Source organism: Trachemys scripta, chromosome 9 (assembly GCF_013100865.1).
Source record: "Trachemys scripta elegans isolate TJP31775 chromosome 9, CAS_Tse_1.0, whole genome shotgun sequence".
Lineage (NCBI taxonomy): Eukaryota > Metazoa > Chordata > Testudines > Emydidae > Trachemys > Trachemys scripta.
The window spans coordinates 74,473,897-74,495,168 of NC_048306.1; the positions used below are offsets into that span (position 1 = coordinate 74,473,897).

General features: G+C 38.3%; 1 protein-coding gene across 3 annotated transcripts in view; it reads right to left on the minus strand.

Moving 5' to 3' along the window:
• Nucleotides 1–21,272, minus strand: part of PLOD2 (procollagen-lysine,2-oxoglutarate 5-dioxygenase 2) — a 79,802-nt gene that overhangs the window by 18,246 nt on the left and 40,284 nt on the right. For all 3 annotated transcript variants that reach the window (XM_034781456.1, XM_034781454.1, XM_034781455.1), the window contains exons 5-10: nucleotides 18,789–18,901; nucleotides 16,373–16,436; nucleotides 15,238–15,335; nucleotides 12,779–12,880; nucleotides 7,395–7,520; nucleotides 5,383–5,504 (exon numbers count right to left, since the gene is read on the minus strand). In XM_034781456.1, coding sequence (XP_034637347.1) covers nucleotides 5,383–5,504; nucleotides 7,395–7,520; nucleotides 12,779–12,880; nucleotides 15,238–15,335; nucleotides 16,373–16,436; nucleotides 18,789–18,901 — 625 coding nt within the window. The remainder of the gene's footprint in view (nucleotides 1–5,382; nucleotides 5,505–7,394; nucleotides 7,521–12,778; nucleotides 12,881–15,237; nucleotides 15,336–16,372; nucleotides 16,437–18,788; nucleotides 18,902–21,272) is intronic.

A 21,272-nucleotide genomic window follows, 5' to 3' on the forward strand; every position in this document is an offset into this window, starting at 1 on the left:
AAGCTACTAATGCCTGTAAAAATTCCCTGAAATGGAGAGGGGGAAAGTGGGGGATCATCCAATAACAAGATTCTAGGGACTGATTATAATTATCAGGAACTGAAACAAATTACTTCTTACATTTGTTATAGCCTGAACATATTCATCGTAATCTCTAGAGTTTTCTGTTATACCAAAAATCTACAACAGCTGGTTAAATCTGGTCTCCAAATTGCACGAGTGGCTACATCCAAGTTCACAGTTGAACTGGAAAGCAGAAAAAAATGACAGTAAAATATCACATGTTCCTTGAAGACAAGGTTTTTTAAAAAACAAAGAACAGAAATTCCAAGAGATGTGCATACATAGGCAGAGTGCTCAGATGACTTTACATCTTCCTTCCTTCCGCTCTCATTTTGCTTCTACAACTGGTGCAAAGAATGTCATTTTGTGTTCCCGATACAGATTACATTCTGGAATTATATCCAAAACCACTGCCATCAATGCACTGACCATACACAGCTTTAGGTCTTTTCAAGGACAGTCAGTCAGTCAACACTGCCACCCAGTTGTCACAATATCCGAGAGGTAAGTATACAGATGGAAAGCAACTCAAACTTATCCCAAATAAGACATAAGAAGTAATGGGGGGAAGAGGGGAACAATCCTTTTAGGGATCTAACTAGGAAATTAACCTCAACAACTGTTGAGGCGATCTGGCCTGCAGCCTTCATGGTTCTGACCTCCAATCTCCATGGTTTTGGGAGTCCTACTAGACTCATTATTGATCCAGAACATTCAGATTGCAACATCTTCCACCTTTTCTGGCTAAGTAACTGTGTTCCATGATTATATCAACTCCATGTTAAATTTCTGCAATTGACTGTACCTAGTGATGAAAATGGAAGCCAAATGGACACTACAGATAGACTATCACACGGAGGACTGCCCCTTAAATGTCATTAAGAAAAAAATCTAAGAACACATGACAGTGATGTCTGGGCTCTGGCTCCTCATATGAAACTAGATGAAACTCTAACTCTTGGTTCTGATATCTGTCACAATGGAAAGCAGTGGGGGAAGGGAGAGGAATGTAAACCAAATGAGTGAGGTTGGTTAAACTAAGGAGAAGAAGAGAGTAATGTTCCTGGAGGAACGGTTATGTAATTCTTAATTTTGTACAGGGGTCAAATAATGGGCACACTAGAAGGACATGGATAGAAAAATGAAAATCTACCCCATTTAATGAATGTGCTGTGCCAAAAGATTGCCAAAAGTAAAAACAGGAAAGTCACAGGACTCTGCCATAAGTTTTATATCTTAGAATGGCTGGTAGGACTCATGCATACCCTCTCTCAGGATACTCTTTGTAGTGATAAGAGACAAGTAGATGGTAATATGCTACATAATGGATTTGATATAGCCCATGAGTCTATGGATAAAGTGAAGGACATTGGGTCTATTTCTCAAAAAGCGTGGATATAGAAGTAAGAATAGTCCATTTGTATGGAACTCTGGCATGTGCACACAACCAATGTTTACTGCTGATAAGGGAAAATAAAATACCTAAACAGAAAATAAACTGACTAGAAAATAAATCCAAAATTAAGAGGTCAGGAACTGAAAATAGCCATTCAGCAGTCAAAAATTTTGTGGAATGTTGATTGGTGGATTATTTCTATTTGTTCAAACACATATTCCACACAAGAAATCTGTTTAAGACAATGGGCCAAATTCAGAGATGAGTCTAAGATATCTAAGAGAAGCAAAGCAGTAAAAGCAACTTACAAGAGGAGGTGTGTAAGTATCAACTGACATTACAGATACTGAGGTGTCCAGAAGATGTGTTTATACCACTTTAAATCACTTCTGAATTTGGCCCCAAAACCCTCAGATTTTTAACAACTGTCTGAGCATTGCTTGAGCTATACAATCAAAACTTGAAAAAAGTCAGATCTCTGAAGAGTCGCTCTTTTCAATGCATTCACATTGGAATACTAAAGGGAATGGAATAAAATTATTCTGAATTCCAGATGAAGAGAAGAAAGGGCTGAGAGCAAGCATCAGATATAACCCACAGGGAATTTGTGTCACAAATCTAACCCAAAAGTTTAGTTAGATTTATCAGAGAAAAGCAAACATTTTTCAGATGTCCCAGGGAATCAGATTAATTTCAGAAAGGAGTGGAAACAGACCTTGAGGATAGAAGAATATATAGTTGAACCTGAAATCGACTTAGAATTGATTTTAGGTTGAATTAAGGTGCTCTGTCAATTTATATTTGAATTACTCACTTTAAAATGCCTACTTTTAATAGCTATCATTTGAGCACAATGCTGTTTTCTGTGTTGGCTTATATATGATTATTTACACTTTCCCTTTATGCTACACATCCCCTGCAGGACAGAGGAGAAACAACATGGGCCATATTATATTTGTATTGTGGTGGAAATAAGTATCCAGTGTGATGTATCACAGTGTGATTATACTCTTATCTTACAAAGGGGAGTTTGATAGAATGCTATGAAACCCTGACAAACAGGTAGTTTTGTGGGGCTCTTTGCGGGTTTTCAATATTCTGGTGAATGGCTAGTTTATAACCACCACTCCTACCATCCATTTAAATTATTTATAATCTGCTGGATCGCAAAGAGTCTTAGGGGCTTTTGTATGTAGTTCTGCTTTCTGTTACATTATGCTACTGTAAGCTTCATGAGAGGAGGCAGAGATCTCTAAGATCTGCAACTGAGATCTGGAGCTTAGTGTTATAATAGGATACAAGCTTATTACTGAAGACAGCACTTCCCTTTCACACTTGTACAATAATATAAATGGGGGAGGGTGGAAGATCCTCTAGAGCTGCACATACAATAAACCAGTTTACAAGTTTTCAAGTGCAGTATGTAATTGTGGAGAAAAAGCAGACTGATTTATTTCTTTTTTCAAACTTGCAAATCTCAAAAGAGCAGCACAGAGTAGACTTCATGAGCCTCTCTCTACCTCATAAGGGTAGGGTCAACCCTAAAGATGGATGAAGGAATAAATCTACTGGAAATCAAAACTAAGGTTCCAGAGATTACAGGTATTTCCTAAGTGATATTTAGACCATTAATTCAAAAGAACTTAAATGGGGATAGAAGCAGATAGTTAATGTAGAGCATCGTTGAGCTAACAATAGCTTGGAGTCCTGTATGATGCAGTACACATTTTTACATGACCATATATTACACACAAATTTAACCTCTTACATCGGGATACATATGTTTGTTAAGGGGCTGGCAATGAAATATTTTTGGAACATCTCTTGGTATAACTACCTAGGCATGCAGAGAAAAGGCATGGAATATACAGTGGCTGTCAGAAAAAGATGCAGGACAAATATGTAAATACACAAAGGCCAAAGTCAACCTTGACATTGGGCATGCAATTCCTCTTCATGCCTAACCAAGCAGCACTGGAGATGCATTTGGCCTATAGATGCAATAAAAGACACTACTGGTATGTTCAGTTATATCTAACAGGCTCTAATAAGCCAAAGAGGGGAATGTGGTCCATTAGCCATCACCACTAGTGAGGGTGGGGAGGTTGCCAGCAGACAGGAAGTGTTTATATATTAACAATTTAGGGGTTGATTCTTACTTCCAAACTCCAATTGTTTAACCTGTGGTTTAGCTATGCTTCTGGAGTTGTGTTATTCTATTCTGAAACTTTTATTTGGTTTTATACTAAGGGTCCTTTTCTTAATTACTACTGTGCCTCCAAGGTAATAAAAGACCTCAAGGAATACGCAGCAGCAATTAAGATTGCCAGAAACACATCGGTAATATGGAAGTGCCCTTTTGTCGACGGAAAATACCTATAACCCCTTAAGTGATGTTTAGACCATTAAGTCAAAAGAACTTAAACATGGATAAAGATAACATCCACTGGAAGTTTTAAATCAACAATTCTCAATATGAAACAAACAACAGGTAGGAGCCCCGTATGATTCAGTTCCTCTCCCCTAAGCATTGTTTTGCAATGTCCTGAGAATAATCACGATTGCATTTTCTCATCAGAAATACCTAGAAATACAGTTTTAGAGGCCACTAAAGACATGGAAGCAGACAAAGTTGGAAGTAGTTGCATATACATTTAGAACAAAACATGGGAAAAGGCCAAGAAATCTGTTAACCATTAGCATCTGATGTAATTCTACACAACCCAGAAAAATAATAGCATTAAGGCCTTCCCTAATACAAATCAATAAATAATTTAAAATAATGAAAGAAAATGTATTTTACAGCATAAAATGAGAGTAATTGTAAACCCACTGAGTAAGAATGTATATATTTGGCATTAGGGAAATAAAATGGATTGAACAGTTTGATCTGGCATTTAATATGGTCTCTGTAGAGACTCCCACTGTTACTTAGAGAGAATAGACCAAAACCATAAAATACAGATCAAAGCTCAGGTTCCAAACTACACACACATATAAAGTTTGGGGGATGTTCAGAATGGATCTGAACTAATGAAATACAAATTAATGAAATAGGAGACACATGCAAAATCTGGGTCTGGGTTCAATTTCTGAACCCCACCCTACTCCATACATGCAGAAAGAGAAAATGATTGTGTGTTCATATCCAGATCTCCTTCTAGTTCTACACTAAGTTTAATTTAACTTTACTATAACAAACAAGATCAAAGATGTCGAGTACAAGAATGCATAGAGTTGATGCATCTTTGAATGCAAGCTGTATTTTTTTCCCCTTGACACATCAGTCTATACTAACTTTGTTTTAGGTCTTGAGCATATGTGCATCCCTGAAAATAGTAGCCGAAATGTTAATTTCTGAAAAAAGTATTTTATCTATTTAAACTTGAAATAACATCCACGCGTCTTGTAGTGTAATGTAGTATAAAGATTAACTAGTATTTTATGTTGTATCATTTACTTTTTTGGCATAGCATGCTTCTTTTTAAAAACACATTTCTATTCGGACAGATTTCATTGCTCATCATATATGCTTAGAAATATGTTCATGTTCCTGCCAGATATACTTCATGAATAATCCACAACATCTGTTCCACTCCTACATAATCTATTATTCCCTATATTCTTAAAGCCTTCATCTGAAGCCCAAATGATAGATCATTTAAACAAAGTTAAATCCAAGCCAACAAGAAATGCCTACACAAATGAACAACAGCTTTTTATATTAAAAACAAATAATGGTATACATAATGAGGACACATCATAAAACATTCAATATAACAGTGTGTGTGTCTAAATAGAGTTTGTTATTCCATGAAAATCTTTGCTTAAGTGTCTACTTATCCTCTATTGAAAATGTATAATCTAACTTAACATTAGTATACAATTAAAAAAAAAAAAGGACTTGGAAAAACAGAATTTACATTCCCATGTTCCTGGCTTCTGCTTGACTCAGATTCTCCTCAGGTCCAACAATTTTTATACTTCTGATAGCCTTCTTGGCTTTCTCCCAAAATTTCTTGATGTGCTTTTCATGATAAACCTCCTGTAATCATGTTAACATAATTCAAAATTAATGTAAAATACCAATTGCTGTGCTGTAAGACACAAATAATAAAACATTTAGTATCCAAGTGCAAATTGTACCATCACAGGAAGAAAGAAGAGGTGATTACAATTTTTGCAGATGGCTTCAGAATATTTTCAAGTACTAAAACAAGCTCTTTTGTTGAAGAACTTAGGAAAACCACTGTGGTGCAACAATGGAATTCATATTTCTATTATGGTTCTAGTATTGGGGGAGTCGCAAACGGTTTATATGATAATTTTGCTGGATGCATATTTTGCAATCTATGGCCCCAAACCCACACTAAAATCTGCACAGATGAACCCTTATGCCCACACAAACTTCTATGGACTTCAGTGGGCTCTGTAGAGATGTAGGGGTCTGCCCACACATACCCAGTTGCAGGATGTGGGCTTCTAGCTTTATAAAATGCATGTAGGAATCAGTGTTTGGATCTTGGGTTCAGTCTCTCACTTTCAGAGTAAGAATGCTATAGAGATAGTACTTCTCACTGCTCTCCAACAATCCTGGTTGGCCAGTAGGAGGAGAGTCACAAAACTTCTCTGGCTAGAGCCACGTCCATCCTTCTGTGAAGTTGGGCAGTTATGTTATGACATGAGGCCTTTTAAATGGACGGAGGTGGGGAAACGGTTTGGACACACTGACTGAAAGAACGGAGTGTGTTTGTGGGGAGGAAGCAAGGTGGAAGTTGTTCAGAGCATCTTCACCCAAGTTGGTAAAACCAACATTTCTGTGTATATTCATAGAAGTGCTGAATATTGAATAATTCTCTCAGAAATTACTTTCTAATTATTATTTCTCTTGATTGCCAATTTCCTTAGCCTTACAGTTCTCTACAGCATGCAATAGTTCTAAGCCAACTCTCAGATAACATGGCTTTAGAATAATTAAAAAAAAAACAAAAAACAAAAAAACCCAAATCGTCACCAATTTCCCCCCTCTTTATATTAAAAAGGATAGCCAACTTCTTTTGATCATTCCAGAGGCTATTTAACTTCTGATTGGCACAATGAGGCACTTGTTTTTGCACAATGATAAAAGCCCATAGTTATTACTGGTATATAATCTGCATATCTTTTTACTATTCCCCCCCACAAAAATATTCATAAAGCTTGAGGGCATGCTATGCCACTGATGTCAATGGACTACATGCCCGTGTAAAGAGAGAAAAATACTGGGATCAATCCTGCTATCACATCCTGCAAAGACTTGTGCACTTCAGTAACTACTCATATGATTAATGCTACTGAAGTCAATAGGGCCTAAATCTTGCAGGACTGAGCCCCTAGATAAGTGGTTCTCAACCTATTTACTATTGTGGGCCGCGTATGTGGCCCACAATGTGTTATGTGGGCTGCATCCAATACTACCTGTATGGCCCTGAAGATGTCACATGGGCCGCAGCTCTGTGGTGACTGGGCTGCAAGCAGACCGTGGCCACAGGTTGAGAACCACTGCCTTAGATGATTAGCAAGGAGCACTCAAAGTAAAAGTCAGCCCAACTGTTCTCTCCTGTGTATGTTTTGGAGACTCATATCTTTCATTTTAAGGCTGGGAGCCTCATGTAATACAAACGTCAGGAACCCGAATTGTAACAAAATAACATTGAGGTCTTGGCCACAGAAAGCAGAAAAAAAACCTAATATAATTGAATTAAAGGCTCCAGAAAGTGCCTCTTGAATTTAATCAAATAAACTCTGAGAAAAATGCTATTGCTGCTATTTACCAACATTATATTACCATATATTTTCCATTGCTGCTTACCATATTACGAAAAATCTCAATTACATTTTAGCAATTGCACCTGAATAAAAGTAAAACTGCTTCAGATAGTTCCCCAGTACTTACATTATTATGAATGAAGATACTAAGTAGTTCCTTTGGGTAATCCAGAGTCAACAGTCTGTCTAAAAATTTAGGTAGGAAAGGAGTTGGTTGTTCAATGAAAACACCAATTGTAACCCTTGGATGTTCCTAAAAGAAATAATATGTTGACACAAAATACAACCAGGAACATTTCCTTCCTCTCGAAGACTACAACAGCACGAGCTCAGTCCTGTTTTTAGTACAGTTGATCTAAACTACATATCTAAAAAATCATGCTTCTGTGTGCATTCATTATCTGATTTTACAAGAGGCTAACATAGATGTCCAGTAAACCAAAAGGATTTAGTTTTATTAGGATCTGGGAAACTTTTGGGAAATGAGGAGCCTATACAGGAAGGATGGCCCCACCTAAACCAAAATGGAACCAGATTACTGGCATGTAAAATTAAAAAGGTCATACAGGAGTCTTTAAACTGAGGGCTGTGGGAAAGTCAGAAGGTGTGGAGTTCTGACAGACACATTCCTTTTGGGAAGAATTTATGAATAGGGATAGAAGTTAATAAAAGTACAGATAAGATCTGAAGAGCAACAGGCAAAAGAAAAAGAGTCCCATTTAATTATATCACATGAAGGCAGACAAATAAATAGACACATTTTATAAGTGTTTGTATACAAATGCAAGAAGTCTAAATACTAAAGATGAGAGAACTTGAGTGCCTGATAGTAAAATGAGGCTATTGATATAATAGGCATCACAGAAACTTGGTGGAATGAAAATAATCAATGGGGCATGGCAATACCAGGGTAGAAAATATATAGAAATGACAGAATGGGTTGCACTGGTGGAGGCGGGGAGGGATGGCACTATGTGTGAAAGAAAGCAGAGTCTAATTCAGTAAAAATCTTAAATGAATCAAATAGTTCCATAGAATCTCTATAGATAGAAATGCCATGCTTGAATAATAAGCATATAACAATAGGAATACACTATTGACCACCTGACCAAGATGGTGACTGCGACTGTGAAATGCTCATGCAGATTAGAAAGGCTACAAAAACAGAAAACCCAATAAAAGAATGGGGAATTTCAACAATCCCATATTGACTGGGAGCATGTCACCCGAGGTTGGGATGCAAAAATAAAATTTCTAGATACCATTAATGTCTTGGAACAGCTAGTCATAGAACCCACAAGGGGAGAGGAAATTCTTGATTTAGTCCTAAACTGCTCAATAATAATAACCATAATATAACTAAATTTAACATCCTTGGAGGGAGGAAAATACCAAAGCCACCACAGGAGCATTGAACTTCAAAAAGGGGAACTACACAAAAATGAGGCTAAGTAAATAAAAATTAAAGGGAACAGTCACAAGAGTTAAATGCCTGCAAGCTGCATGGAAGCAGTTTTAAAACACCATTATAGAGGGTCAAACCACACACACACACACACACAAATAAGAGGACCCCTCCACCCCAACGCCATAATGGCTAAATGGAGTAAAAGAGGCTGTTAGAGATTTAAAACAGTATCTGTTAAAAATGGGAAGTCATATCCTACTCAGGAAAATAGAAAGGAGAATAAACTCTGGCAAGTCAAGAGTCAAAGTATAATTAGGCAGTTGTTCCCCCAAAATGAATTTGAGGAACAACCAGCAAAGACACAAACACTAACTGGATTTTTTTTTTTTTTTTTTTTTTTTTTTTTTTTTAAAAAGAACATAAGAAGGAGCACACATCACAAACAATCAGCGGGGTCACTGGACCATCAAGATGCTAAAGGAGCACGTAAGGAAGACAAGGCAGTTATGAAGAAGCTAAAATGAATTATCTGCAACAGTCTTCACTGCAGAAGATGTGAGGGAGATTCCCACACCCCGAGCCATTCTTTTTAGGTGACATATCTGAGGAACTCAGATTGAGGCAACAGCAGAGGTTGTTTTGGAACAAACTGATCAATGAAACAGCAATAAGTCACCAGGACCAGATAGTATTCAGCCAAGAATTCTAAAGAAAATCAAATATGAAATTGCAGAACTGCTACTAGATGGACCATTGGTCTGACCAAATATACCATTCTTATGTACTTAACTAAATTCTCTACAAGTTATTTTCATTCTCAGTGTAGCTACTGAATATTGCAAGTCAAGGTTTTAAATTACTGGCCTATGAAAGAAATGCATATAAACATTAGAAAAACAATATTTCACAAAATAATTTTAAAATAGTATGCAAAATCTATAAAGTTAACGTTTTAGCTAGAGAAAATACATTTTAGTTGTCTAAAGGAAAACAGACTGATTTTAAAAATAAATTACAAAACTGAATTTATGCCACAAAATATTTTACTAATCCATATTATAAGAGTTCATTAATGCATGGAAAGCAGCCAAAGACAGGAAAGGCATAACCTTATAAACAAGCCATGCTCTACTTCCCTATTAAGGAACTCGAGGAACTATTGATGGGTCAGCTATAGGAGATATACATTGTAGATACATTTTACTGTAGATTAAAATAAAAATTTTGTAATCATGCAAATAGATTACTATAACTTGCTCGTTAGCATTAAGCAAAATTTATTTTTCTATTTGCAATTTATGGTAACAAGAATAATGAAATAATTCATTAAAAATAGAAAAGAAGTGTTGCAAAGGCTTTCAAACCATTTAGATGCTAAAATTATTTTGGACTTTCGGTTTAGAACAGTAATGTTAAATTACAGGAATGTTATATAAAAAGATCTGAAAAAACTAAGTAACTTTTTATCTAGTACAGGTTTGTAAGTTATTTGAGATAGACATCTAAGCTTTTAGTAATGTACTCCTACACACAAAAATTTATCATTACAAATATTTTTCTCTCTCTAAACCAGACAATTAATATAAACATTTTTAAAACTCTCTGCAATGGACTTCAGACAGAAACCAAATATGGGTATAAAAATCTTCAAGTTAGTTCTCTTTAAGCAAGTCTACATTCACTTACAGTGTGTCTGCATAAGATATCAGGATGTGTTGAAATTTCAATGTCATAGTCCAGATGTGAGAGACAAGGTGAGTGAGGTAATGTCTTTTATTGTACCAATTTCAGTTTGGTGAGAAAGACAAGCTTTCAAGCTACACAGAGCTCTTCTTCAGGTCTGGGAAAGGTACTCTAAGTTTCACAGCTAAATACACAAATAGTGTAGCATAAGTGGCGCATATTCTAAGGAACCATTTAAGGTGAAGTAGCCTGTTAACACCCCTGTAATCATGAGGACAAAAAGGGGGATTAGCAAGTTCAAATGGTTGTAATAAGCCATAAATCCAGTCTTTATTATCATAACTTTGCTAGACACTAAAAATCATGATCTTATAAAAAGAAAGCTGGTCTCTCTCACCAAACAGAAGTTGGCCCAATAAAAGATATTACCTCACCCACCTTGTCTCTCTAATAACCTGGGTGGACATGGCTACAACAACACTGCATACAGCACTGTCCATATGTGAAATCCAGAAACATGTCGGCATGTTTTCCTGAAAGCAAACATTATGTTTGTTCTTCATACCCAGGTTTCTATGGACAGCATAGCATTCATAGGGAAAACCAGCTTGACTTACAAATATAATTGCTTGTTTCCTTTTCAACTTGTATTCCAATTTGCATCATTTCAAACAAGAGGTGATTAAGTGGTACACAGGCATGTCTTAAAAAAAATAATTGAAATTTCCAATCTACTGTCATTCTGGCAGGAACTGCTCTACTGAGACTAGTGTCATGGTAACTTATATTGTTGAATACAAGCAAATGTTAACCACTCTATGAAGAAGATTTATCAGTAAAGTGGCATATGCTGTACTAAAATGCATCACTAAGCAGGGCATATATAATTGCTACCAATAATAGAAAGCACACACAAGCAAGACAAGTAATACAATGGATTTTGCATATTTTTCAAATTCCGTGGGATTATTCTGGGGGTGTGGCCCTTCAAGATAGCCCCCACATTCTCCAGGAAGAAATTCAGAAGCAGCAGCCACATCATCAGCACCAGGCCCAGAGGTAGGTAGCTGAGTTTCTCCACCCCCCAATGCAAATGGAAGTCGTGGTCCCATAAGCCCTTTTAAGGAAGCAGCACCTTTACAGCCTCATTATTTCTTATCATGGTCCATCCACCCTCCCTACACCTTACTCAATTGTTGCATTTTGCCTTTAATTAAACTGTAAGCTCTTCAAGGACAAGGATCTCCTCTCTTATGCGTTTGCACAGCACCACACACACACACACACACACACGCTCCAGTCACCACTGCATCCTTTGCTCGCTATACAAAGCGAAACAAAGAACTAAGGGGAAGGAAATCTCCATGAGGATTTCTTTCACAGAGATTCCCCATCACTGTACTGCTTTTTGGTGGGTGAGAGGGATTTCACCCCCACCCCACAGAGAGACCTGAAGGGCTCATCTTCAAATTGATGACCAAGAGACAAGGGCAAGCCACACAGAGTTCTTGGGTCTCTGCACTGGTGGTGACCTCCTGGGCCCTCCTCTGCTCATTGGCTATAGCATTCCAGAAGAGCCCTGCTACCAGACATTCCCCCTGGGAATCTTGGGGCAGCCAAGATAGGTGGTGAAGGAAACACCTATGAAAAGAGAGTACATCACCGGGCGTGGTGGGGAGAATGCATGTTAACAACCCCTATTCCTGGCCTACACAATCCTTCCCTTTGATCTCTCCCATTCTCTACCCTCTCCCACAGCATGGGCTCAAGACCACACCCTTCACAGGGGTCCAGAAGGCAGGACAGGGTGGGGGTGGGGGGAAGGAACAGAGACACAGAACTGGTGTGAGTCCCCCTTCCACACACACAGAGAGAGTCCCTCCCATCTTTGCACAGACTTGTAGCTGGTTGAGGGGGCCAATCTGCAATCACATACACTTATGCAAGTAGGGTTGCCAACTTTCTAATCGCACAAAACTAAACATCCCCGGCCCTTCCCCCTCTCTGAGGCTCTGCTCTCGTTTGTTCCATCCCCCCTCCGTTCATCGCTCACTCTCCCGCACTCTCACTCACTTTCACCAGGCTAGGGCAGGGGGTTGGAGTGCAAAGGGGGTGAGGGCTCTGGGGCAGGGCTGGGGATGAGGGGGGGGGGGGGGAAATGGTCTCTGGGCTGGGGGAGGTTCCAAATTATAACCAATATGAAAATATTGACATTTGCCACTTAAAATAGTACTGATAAGTTTGTAACTCATTAATCTGTTTCCATTATTATTTTGCAAAATATCTAACATATGAAAACAGCCTCAAGTGTGCTTGAAATGTAACATTATGTACTGTGGCTTTTGTGTCTCAGAAAAATCACTATAAGGGCACTGAAATTCACATATCAAAGTGTTCAGTTATACATGAGATATACTTACTGTAACCGTTGATAGGTCTATTAAATCTAAATCACAAACACCACATCCAGTTTCACGTGTCCAAGCATTAGGGATATAATTTCCAAAGTAACTGAGGTAAATCTAGTAAGCAAAAGAACAATTCACATTTACTATATGTAAATGCAACCCATCTCCATATCTTAACACAGAGATTAACACATCAGTGTTTTAAAAAAGGGCCGGAATTTGTGGTCACAGCTTCAAGAAGCTGAACAATTGTGGTGGGCATAGTAAAACACATACTGCATTTCACCTGTCTTTGAAAAATGCCATGCCAAAAAAATATGATCAAAACCAAGTTAGTACCCTTCCTGTAACTGATGGTATTTATGGGAAAATAGAGATGGGCAAAGGGCAAAACTTTTGGGGAAGGGATTATATAATACTTAGAAGATACAGGTGCACAGATGTCGAATGAACTGGACTGAAGCTTTTTCCCTTTTAAAGCGGCTATTCCAGGACCCAGAAAACAAACAGTGAAACATATTTAACTGATGCACCTGGCTCTCTGACAGGTTCTCTGGCAGTTGTGTTGTCAACTTTGGAATTGGCTCCAAATCAGTTATATAATTATTCTAAGGTTAGGCTGTCCTGGGTGCCAAATGTTCCTGGATGCCATATTTTATCCATGGCCACATTAGCAAATAAGGTCCCTTCCAAATTCATATTACCATTCTCACGGGTTAAAGGACTTCTTCCATACCATCAGAAACCTGTTTTAGAATTTGCCTACCTTCTCATTTGCCCTACAACCACTCCTATTATACTTAATGAGTAGGCAGCACATAATTTCCCATGTGAAAACTGCTTCATGATAAACTCAAATTATTACAGTTTGCTTGTACTTGCCCTGATATGTTTATTTCCCTTTTCTTTATCATATGTAGTAAGTGGAAAATATTTATCGAAGTCAGACAAAAAATAAAGCGTTACCGGACTTTCAGATACCTAAAAATAAATCTGTAAGAGTGCTTAGCCAAATAAAATATGACACCAATACAAAGATAACTACACTAAGGAAAAGTGTAAAGAACACTTTACATTATTGCTATAATTTTGCTCCTACCTTTTAGATAAAAAAGTAATCCACTAAACCTAATGAGTTCAACAGAACATGTATAAAATAGAAGTTTCTTGCAAATACTAAGTATTTTAGTTTTGGAGAGAATTTCAATTCATGGCCATTCCCCAGATGGTGAATGTTTAAATGTTTTTCTAACCTGTTCATCACATTTATGTATCTCTGCTTAAGCTCTATTGCCACAGAAGGGCACAATCAGACTATTGCAAAATGGTTCAGAGAAACTCATAGTAGGATTTTTTTTCCTGCTTCAGTAGGTTTTTAGACTAAAATCCTTAAAATGCTTTTGCACCGTGACAGAAGTGGGTTAAGCTGCTGCGTGACTATAAACAGGAAAGAAGTTTTGTTTAATATAGAGTATTTTGGGAATTAGGATTCACCCGATTCACACATATGAGAATACAATTGTATCTGAGTGTTGACGGCTAAGTAGAGGTACTAATTAGTGCCAAATAGAATCAAGCAAATATTAGGCCAAGTAAGGAAAACATATCCACTAAAACCATTCCCAGAACCCACAAAAAAATGTTAGCAAAGGAGGCCTCAAATATGTTCTAGATGACATTGCAACCTATAACCCCTACAGCTGAACTTTTCAAATGTTTTCAATTACTAGCTTTTATATGGTCTGTAGGTTAAAATTCATGAAAAAATTAATAGTACAATTTACATGTAATGCATATGACTGGAAGGACACATGCAAACATTAACCCTTGTAAATGGAAGCCATATGGAAGAAATATCAGCCATCTAGTATGAATTTCAGAATTATAAGTCAACCATAGTTTACAGCATCTAATATAGGAGATATTAATTTTAAATGATGAAATGCTAGGGAGGGAAAAAAAAAAAAAAAAAAAAAACCTAACAGTCAGTAGTGGCTGGGATTTTAAAATGAGAAGTGTTGACAGGACGGCAGTTGGAGCCTTGAGGCGTTATACTCCACTTCTGTGCCCTGCCTGGGACTTCTCTTCCCCTCATAGCCTCTACATACTTCATTTGCAAAAAGCCCCACTATGCATAAATCACCTACTATGATTACGAATAAAATCAAAGTTCTCCACTTGCTGTTCAGCAATGAAAGCATCAGCTTCTGAAATCCAGAGCTGCAATCAAGTTTGCTAAGCAAAGAGTGAGCAGTTGCTATAACTTGTTATCAATATAGTGGCAATGGAATAACAAGCTGAGGAGTAAGTGATCAGCACAATATATGAAACTTTGGCCATGTGACTCTTATTAACTTTAACTGGGAAGTGAGCACCTCATTTCCTGGTGCTATGAAAGTTTATTTCAGTTTCTTTTGTTGTCTTATTAAAACTGGTCCTTGATAAAAGCTGAAAAAGTGACTGTCACTTACTTTAGTGGGGCCATTTCCATGCAGAGTGATGGGCAGCGTCTCATACACTGAATTCCTAGCTCTTACTCTTCCTTCTTCAAATTTCAGAAGAACTTCATCTGCACATTGACCAGAATGTTAACAATACGAAAGAAAATAGTTAATTGGAGGATGCTCAAGTGATTGGTGCTGTGTCACAATTAACAGACTTTAAATTTATTCTGGTATTGTAAGTAGTCTGGCCCTAGTCCCGGGCCCTATGTTCAATTCTTGGCTCTGCCACTATTTTGCAGGGTGAGTGCGGGCAAGTGCCTTTCTGCCTTATGCCTCAGTTTCCCATCTGTAAAACAGAGAGATGATACAGACCTCCTTGGTAAATGCTTTGAGGTCTATGGATGAAAAATGGCATAAGAGCTAAGTATTAATTTATTTACACTACTTATCTTATGGGCTTTCTTATTATCTTAGTCTTTAAGCACTGCACAGGTAAATTAGATGTGGAGGATAAGGTCCATAGGGAACTTCAGAGGTTTTTATGCTCTACATCCTTCACATGGTTTAAGAAGCTTTGCCTAGAGCTTAACTTTAACTTTCCATTTACGAAGGAATTCAATTGAGATGTTCCACAGTTGAAGGTCAAAGGTGGAGGTAAGGAAGGAAGGAAGTTCCTGCATACATAAAAAAAGGATTTCCAACTCAAATTATGACAATCCAGACAATGTAAGGAAATTAAAAATTAAAGCTAGCCTATTCCATTATATGCCTTGCTACTAGAGTGATCTCAAATGAATATGTGATTTTACATACCATATGTACTTTGCAAGCCCTAATTAAATTTAGTTATAGAAGGATGGAAAGGTCAGTCAACTTCACCGTCAATGTTAGACAAACCTAGTTCTAGACATATCAAAACTATCTAAAATTAATATTTTTGCTAGTGATACAGAAAAATCAATTGATATTGTACATATCAGATCTGAGAGACAGGATAATCTTACTAACGTGTTCATCATGGAGTAAGCTCTGGCATACATGTATAATTTATTTATTTAAAATAAGGGAGAACTATTTTCACTTTAAAAAGCAAACAAAAAAAGAATGTTAATGGCAGACATATGCAGTACAGGCCAATCAATATATGTGCTAATACACATACCAACAGCTCCATTCAGGGTCTGGAAAATTCTGCACTGGTGGTCCAAAGTAATGTTAATACGTGCCTAAAAATTAAAAACAGCAAAGACACTGAGGTGTTATAAAAGTTGGCACAGCACATGTTTAAATGTATTGACAGATGTTAACCAGTTGAAAGTTACAGTTTTCTGTTTCATCTGTTTTGGGGAATCTAACTGCAAGTTTTTAAATCTTTCAATACTCTTCTTTTTCAAAGTCTCATTTAGCTTTACAGCTGACAGTTACCTGCACACGTATTCCCTCCAGAACATCTGATTCATCAGAAAATTGTTTAAATTGATCTAGTACATAAGTAGGGCCCTACCAAATTCACAGTCCATTTTGGTCAATTTCACAGTCATAGGATTTAAAAATAGTAAATTTTATGATTTCCGATATTTAAATTTGAAGTTTCATGGTTTTGTAATTGTAGGGGTCCTGACCCAAAAAGGATTTGTGGGGGTGAGAAGGAATCACAAAGTTATTGTGGGGGGGGTTGCGGTACTGCTACCCTTACTTCTGTGCTGAAGCTTATGGGAGTGCTGCCTTCAGAGCTGGACAGCTGGAGAGCAGCGGCTGCTGCCCAGGAGCCCAGCTCTGAAGGCAGAACTGCTGTCAGCAGAAGTAAGGATGGTATGGTATGGTATTACCACCCTTACTTCTGTGCTGCTACCTGCAGAGCTGGGCCCTCAGTCAGCAGCCGCCACTCTCTGGTATTGCCACCCTTACTTCTGCGCTGCTGCTGGTGGGGCATTGCCTTCAGAGCTGGGTGCCTGGCCAACAGCTGCCTCTCTCTGGCCACCCAGCTCTGAAGGCAGTGCAGAAGTAAGGGCGGCAATACCGCAACCTCCCTAAAATAGCCTTCCAACCCCCTGCAATTCCCTTTGGGTCAAGACCCCCAGTTTGAAAAATGCTGATCTCCCCCATGAAATCTGTATAGTATAGGGTAAAAGTACACAAAAGACCAGATTTCACTGGGGAAGGCTAGATTTCACGGTCCAGGACGCATTTATCATGGCTGTGAATTTGGTAGGGCACTATACATAAGCAATGAGTTTGCTTTAAATTATGTAAACTCAGCAAATGGAGGTCATGACTTTCCAAAGGAATCAGTTTGTCAGTATAAGCTAGAGAGAAGTCTCCCCCTGTGTCCTCTCTCTAAAAAAAGACTAAAGAAGTCATAGCCAAACAGGATTAACCTTTTTAAAAACACACAACATACAGCATATTTCTTCAAATATAAAAGTTAAAACTACACTTCTTGATATAATACAGTATCAGTGGCTCTAATACACACAGCTCTACTAGAACTGAAGTTTCTACCCTGCTTCTAGAAAATAATTAGGGCTTGTTTGTATATTCACTGAACACCCCAAACTCTCTTTAGCTTCAGTGGAGTTTAGGGTGCACAAAGAATTCCGTATCAGGCCTAAAAGGTGACCTGCAAATATTTTTGAAGTATTTCATTGCAATGAAAATATCTTTTAGCAAGGATCAAATAGGAATTCTGTGCTGCAGCTCTGATTAACTATACCTCTGAAACTCAGGGTATGAGTTATATTTCTAATTACAGATTTAGGTGCCTGGCTGTAGGAACCCAAAATTAAAAATGTTGATCCAGGCATATACACTTCAAACAAAAAAGGTTTATATTCAGTTTTGAATTACAGTACTTCCTTCAGGCTCTCCAGATTTCCTTACATATTTTGTGACTTGGTTTCACAAACTACTGTTTGATTTTATATACATTTCAAAGGACTTCAACTTTCAGTAAGCCATTCCCTTTATCCCATGTTAAATGGGTCAATATAGAACACAACATTACTTCTGAAGCATGACCTTCTGAAACTTCGGCATGTCATTCTGGTTCCCAGACTCTTCCACGCTGGGACTTCTTTTGCCATACCAGGACCACCCTGTGATCTCATCATTTGCTGGGACTTAATTGGAACTCCCATTGAGCAATATGGGATGGATGGGGGATTGTGCCCCCACATTGAGAATCCAGGCTGTAATCCAATTAATTCTCCCTTTGGGTGGAAAGTTGGAGCGCAAGAGGTACCTGCAGAGTCCACAGGGTCTTTATTGAGATTAATGGGGCTGATCACATCTCAGAGTTATTATTTTAGGCAATACAGTGATGCCTGCCAGGATCTGCAGACAGCCTGAAACAATACTCTGAATCATGATCCTCCTGAAGTCTATTCATGACCCTCTAGGCAGAGGGACCCGGCAGTACAGCAACCATCTTTGCATTATGGCATTCACAGCTAATCACAGAAAACTTTTTTTTCCCATTCTTAGCAAGTTTGTAGCAGCTTTCTGACACTATAATTGAGGCAGCAAGTTATTTCAAGTGGCAAGAACTACTATTGAGGAGAAAATGAGTCACTACATACCCTCTGCAGTGGGTCAATATAGATTTTGGTATAAAACAGCTGGTCATCATCATTATCCTGCAGGTTCCATTGCTGTACCATTTGGTTTATATAGGGAGCATAACCAATAAATCCTGCAATATCACACAAGAGAATTTATTTCTACTTGAAAACTATCTTTCTGATCATTCCATTGCATGTCAGACGGCAGTGTAACCGTTCTCTGCCAGCAGGAGGAGACAAAAGAAATTCATCAATTTCCAGCCAAAATTCATCTCCAAAGATCTGTCTTCATGATACACATTTTGAATAGCTTTCACCTGTTTAGTTAGTTTTCCTTATAATGGCATTTTAAGAAACATGGAGGATTCTGCAATCTGTTTTAGATAGCTAGAAGAAAAGCTCAGACAGTTCCAAAGTGTGGGTCTGAGGCTATGACTGTTGCTAAGAAAGAAGTGATCCAGCTGTGGAATACGGCATGAAGCTAAGCCTTAGTGTAGTCAGTCTCTCCTTGCTGGCAGGAAAGTATAAATCCAATATACCACAACAGTACAGGAAATTCAGCTGAAGCTTGTTACACATCACATTTATTTCAGAGACAAAAAAAAAAAAGAAAAGAAAAAGCAGGGGCTAGGTTGTGTGGGGGAAAATGGCATTAACTCTCAAAAGCTGTGCCCACGAAGCTCCACCCCCTCATGCGTCCAAGAGGAGCCCAAGATGAGATGCCATGCACAACAGATTGTGCAGATTTTCATAGTGAACATATTCCCTTCTTGACTGCTTATATTATGGTTAACCGTGTGGACATTTAAGTGACAATAGTTAGGCTTCAGAGTTAGCACTTCACTGAAATCAATAGCAGTAGGTCATAATTCTCTCAGAGCTATTGCTTTAGGCTGCCTGCAGACTCAGGACATTACCTTCTAAGGGTGTGTCTACAACACAGCTGCTGCAGAAGCAAAGCTACAGTGCTGCAGCTGTGATGCTGTTGAGCTATAAGGTATATGCTTCCTACTCTGAGGGAAAGATTCTTTCCCTTGATGTAGTTAATACACTTCTCTGAGAAGTGGTAGGGAGGGCAACACCAGGGTTTAGGCTGATTTAACTACAGGGCTCAGGGTGACAATTTTTCACAGCCCAGAGCAACATTGCGACATTAGTCGATCTAATTTTAAAGATTAGACCAGACCTCAGTTACACTTGTTTTTGCAAAGATGACCTACAAAATGTAAACCAAGTCTAAAGACTTGATTGCGCGGGGGAGGGGGGAAGAGGGGAAGAAGAGGGTTTGGTTTGTTGGTTGGTTGTTTTTTAAATAAATCATAGAATCTCTAGCACAAACATGGCAGCCATCCAGGAAAAGTCACCAAGAAGAAACCCTATTCTGGCAGCTCCAGACCCTGAGTTTATGCAAGCAATGTTTTTGCTAAATAAATATTATAGCTTTCTCAATCCACTAACCCTCCTTCCCACCTCACAAATTAGCACACATCTTCATACACATTCCTTCAAAAGAAAACAGAGAATACTATTACAAAAAGTGTTGTGACCCAAGAACCTCTCAATGCCAACTGACAATGGGTTATAGAAATCTAATGAGTCTGGTGTGTGCATCCTAGTTCTCAATAGGATGTCATGTGAGATCTTAAATGAAAGCCAGTGTCACACTGGTCATTGATACGACTGTGAAAAATGCATACCGATACTATGTAAGGAGTTACTTATACATACATTGAAAAGTCATAGATTAATTGATTCATAGATTCCAAGGCCAAATTGTGATCATCTAGTCTGACCTCCTGTATAACAGGCCAGAGAACACCCCCCCAAAATAATTCCTAGAGCACAGATTTAAAAATTGTGAGTGATGGAAAATCCACCACAATGCTTGGTAAATTGTTCCAATGGACAATTACCCTGACTGTCAAAAAATTGCACCTTATTTCCAGGCTGAATTTGTCTAGCTTCAGCTTCCAACCATTGGATTGTGTTATACTTGTCCTGGGTATACCAGTCCTCGGTTGCTATCCAGAATACTTCACTGCCTGGCCAGTTCATGCATCTTATGACTGAGACCACAGCAGGTTGTTGCCCTTTCACCACGTATTTATTCTTGCCTTACAACGTATAACCGTATTGCAGGCTTACAGCAAGAGAGACTGCTTCCACATAGCCTTCTCTACTCAACCCCAGCTCACTCTAAGCGTTCCCCCTGCTTCCTGTTCCTCCCAATTACTAAGCCAATTGCCCCATTAGCCCAGAAATTGCCACCCAAGTATTAGTAACCCTCAACAAAAATGGATTAATTGGCTTCAAATAAGCCCGCACTCTTCCCAGTGCTGTAGCAACCTCAGAGACCAGGGTGCTACTAATAGTGCCCTGTCACAATACCTTTCTGCTAGATTGAAGATCCTATTATTTAATATTTGCTCGCCATACAGATACTTATAGACTGGAATCAAATTACCTCTTAGCCTTCTCTTTGTTACGTTAGATTCAAAGAGC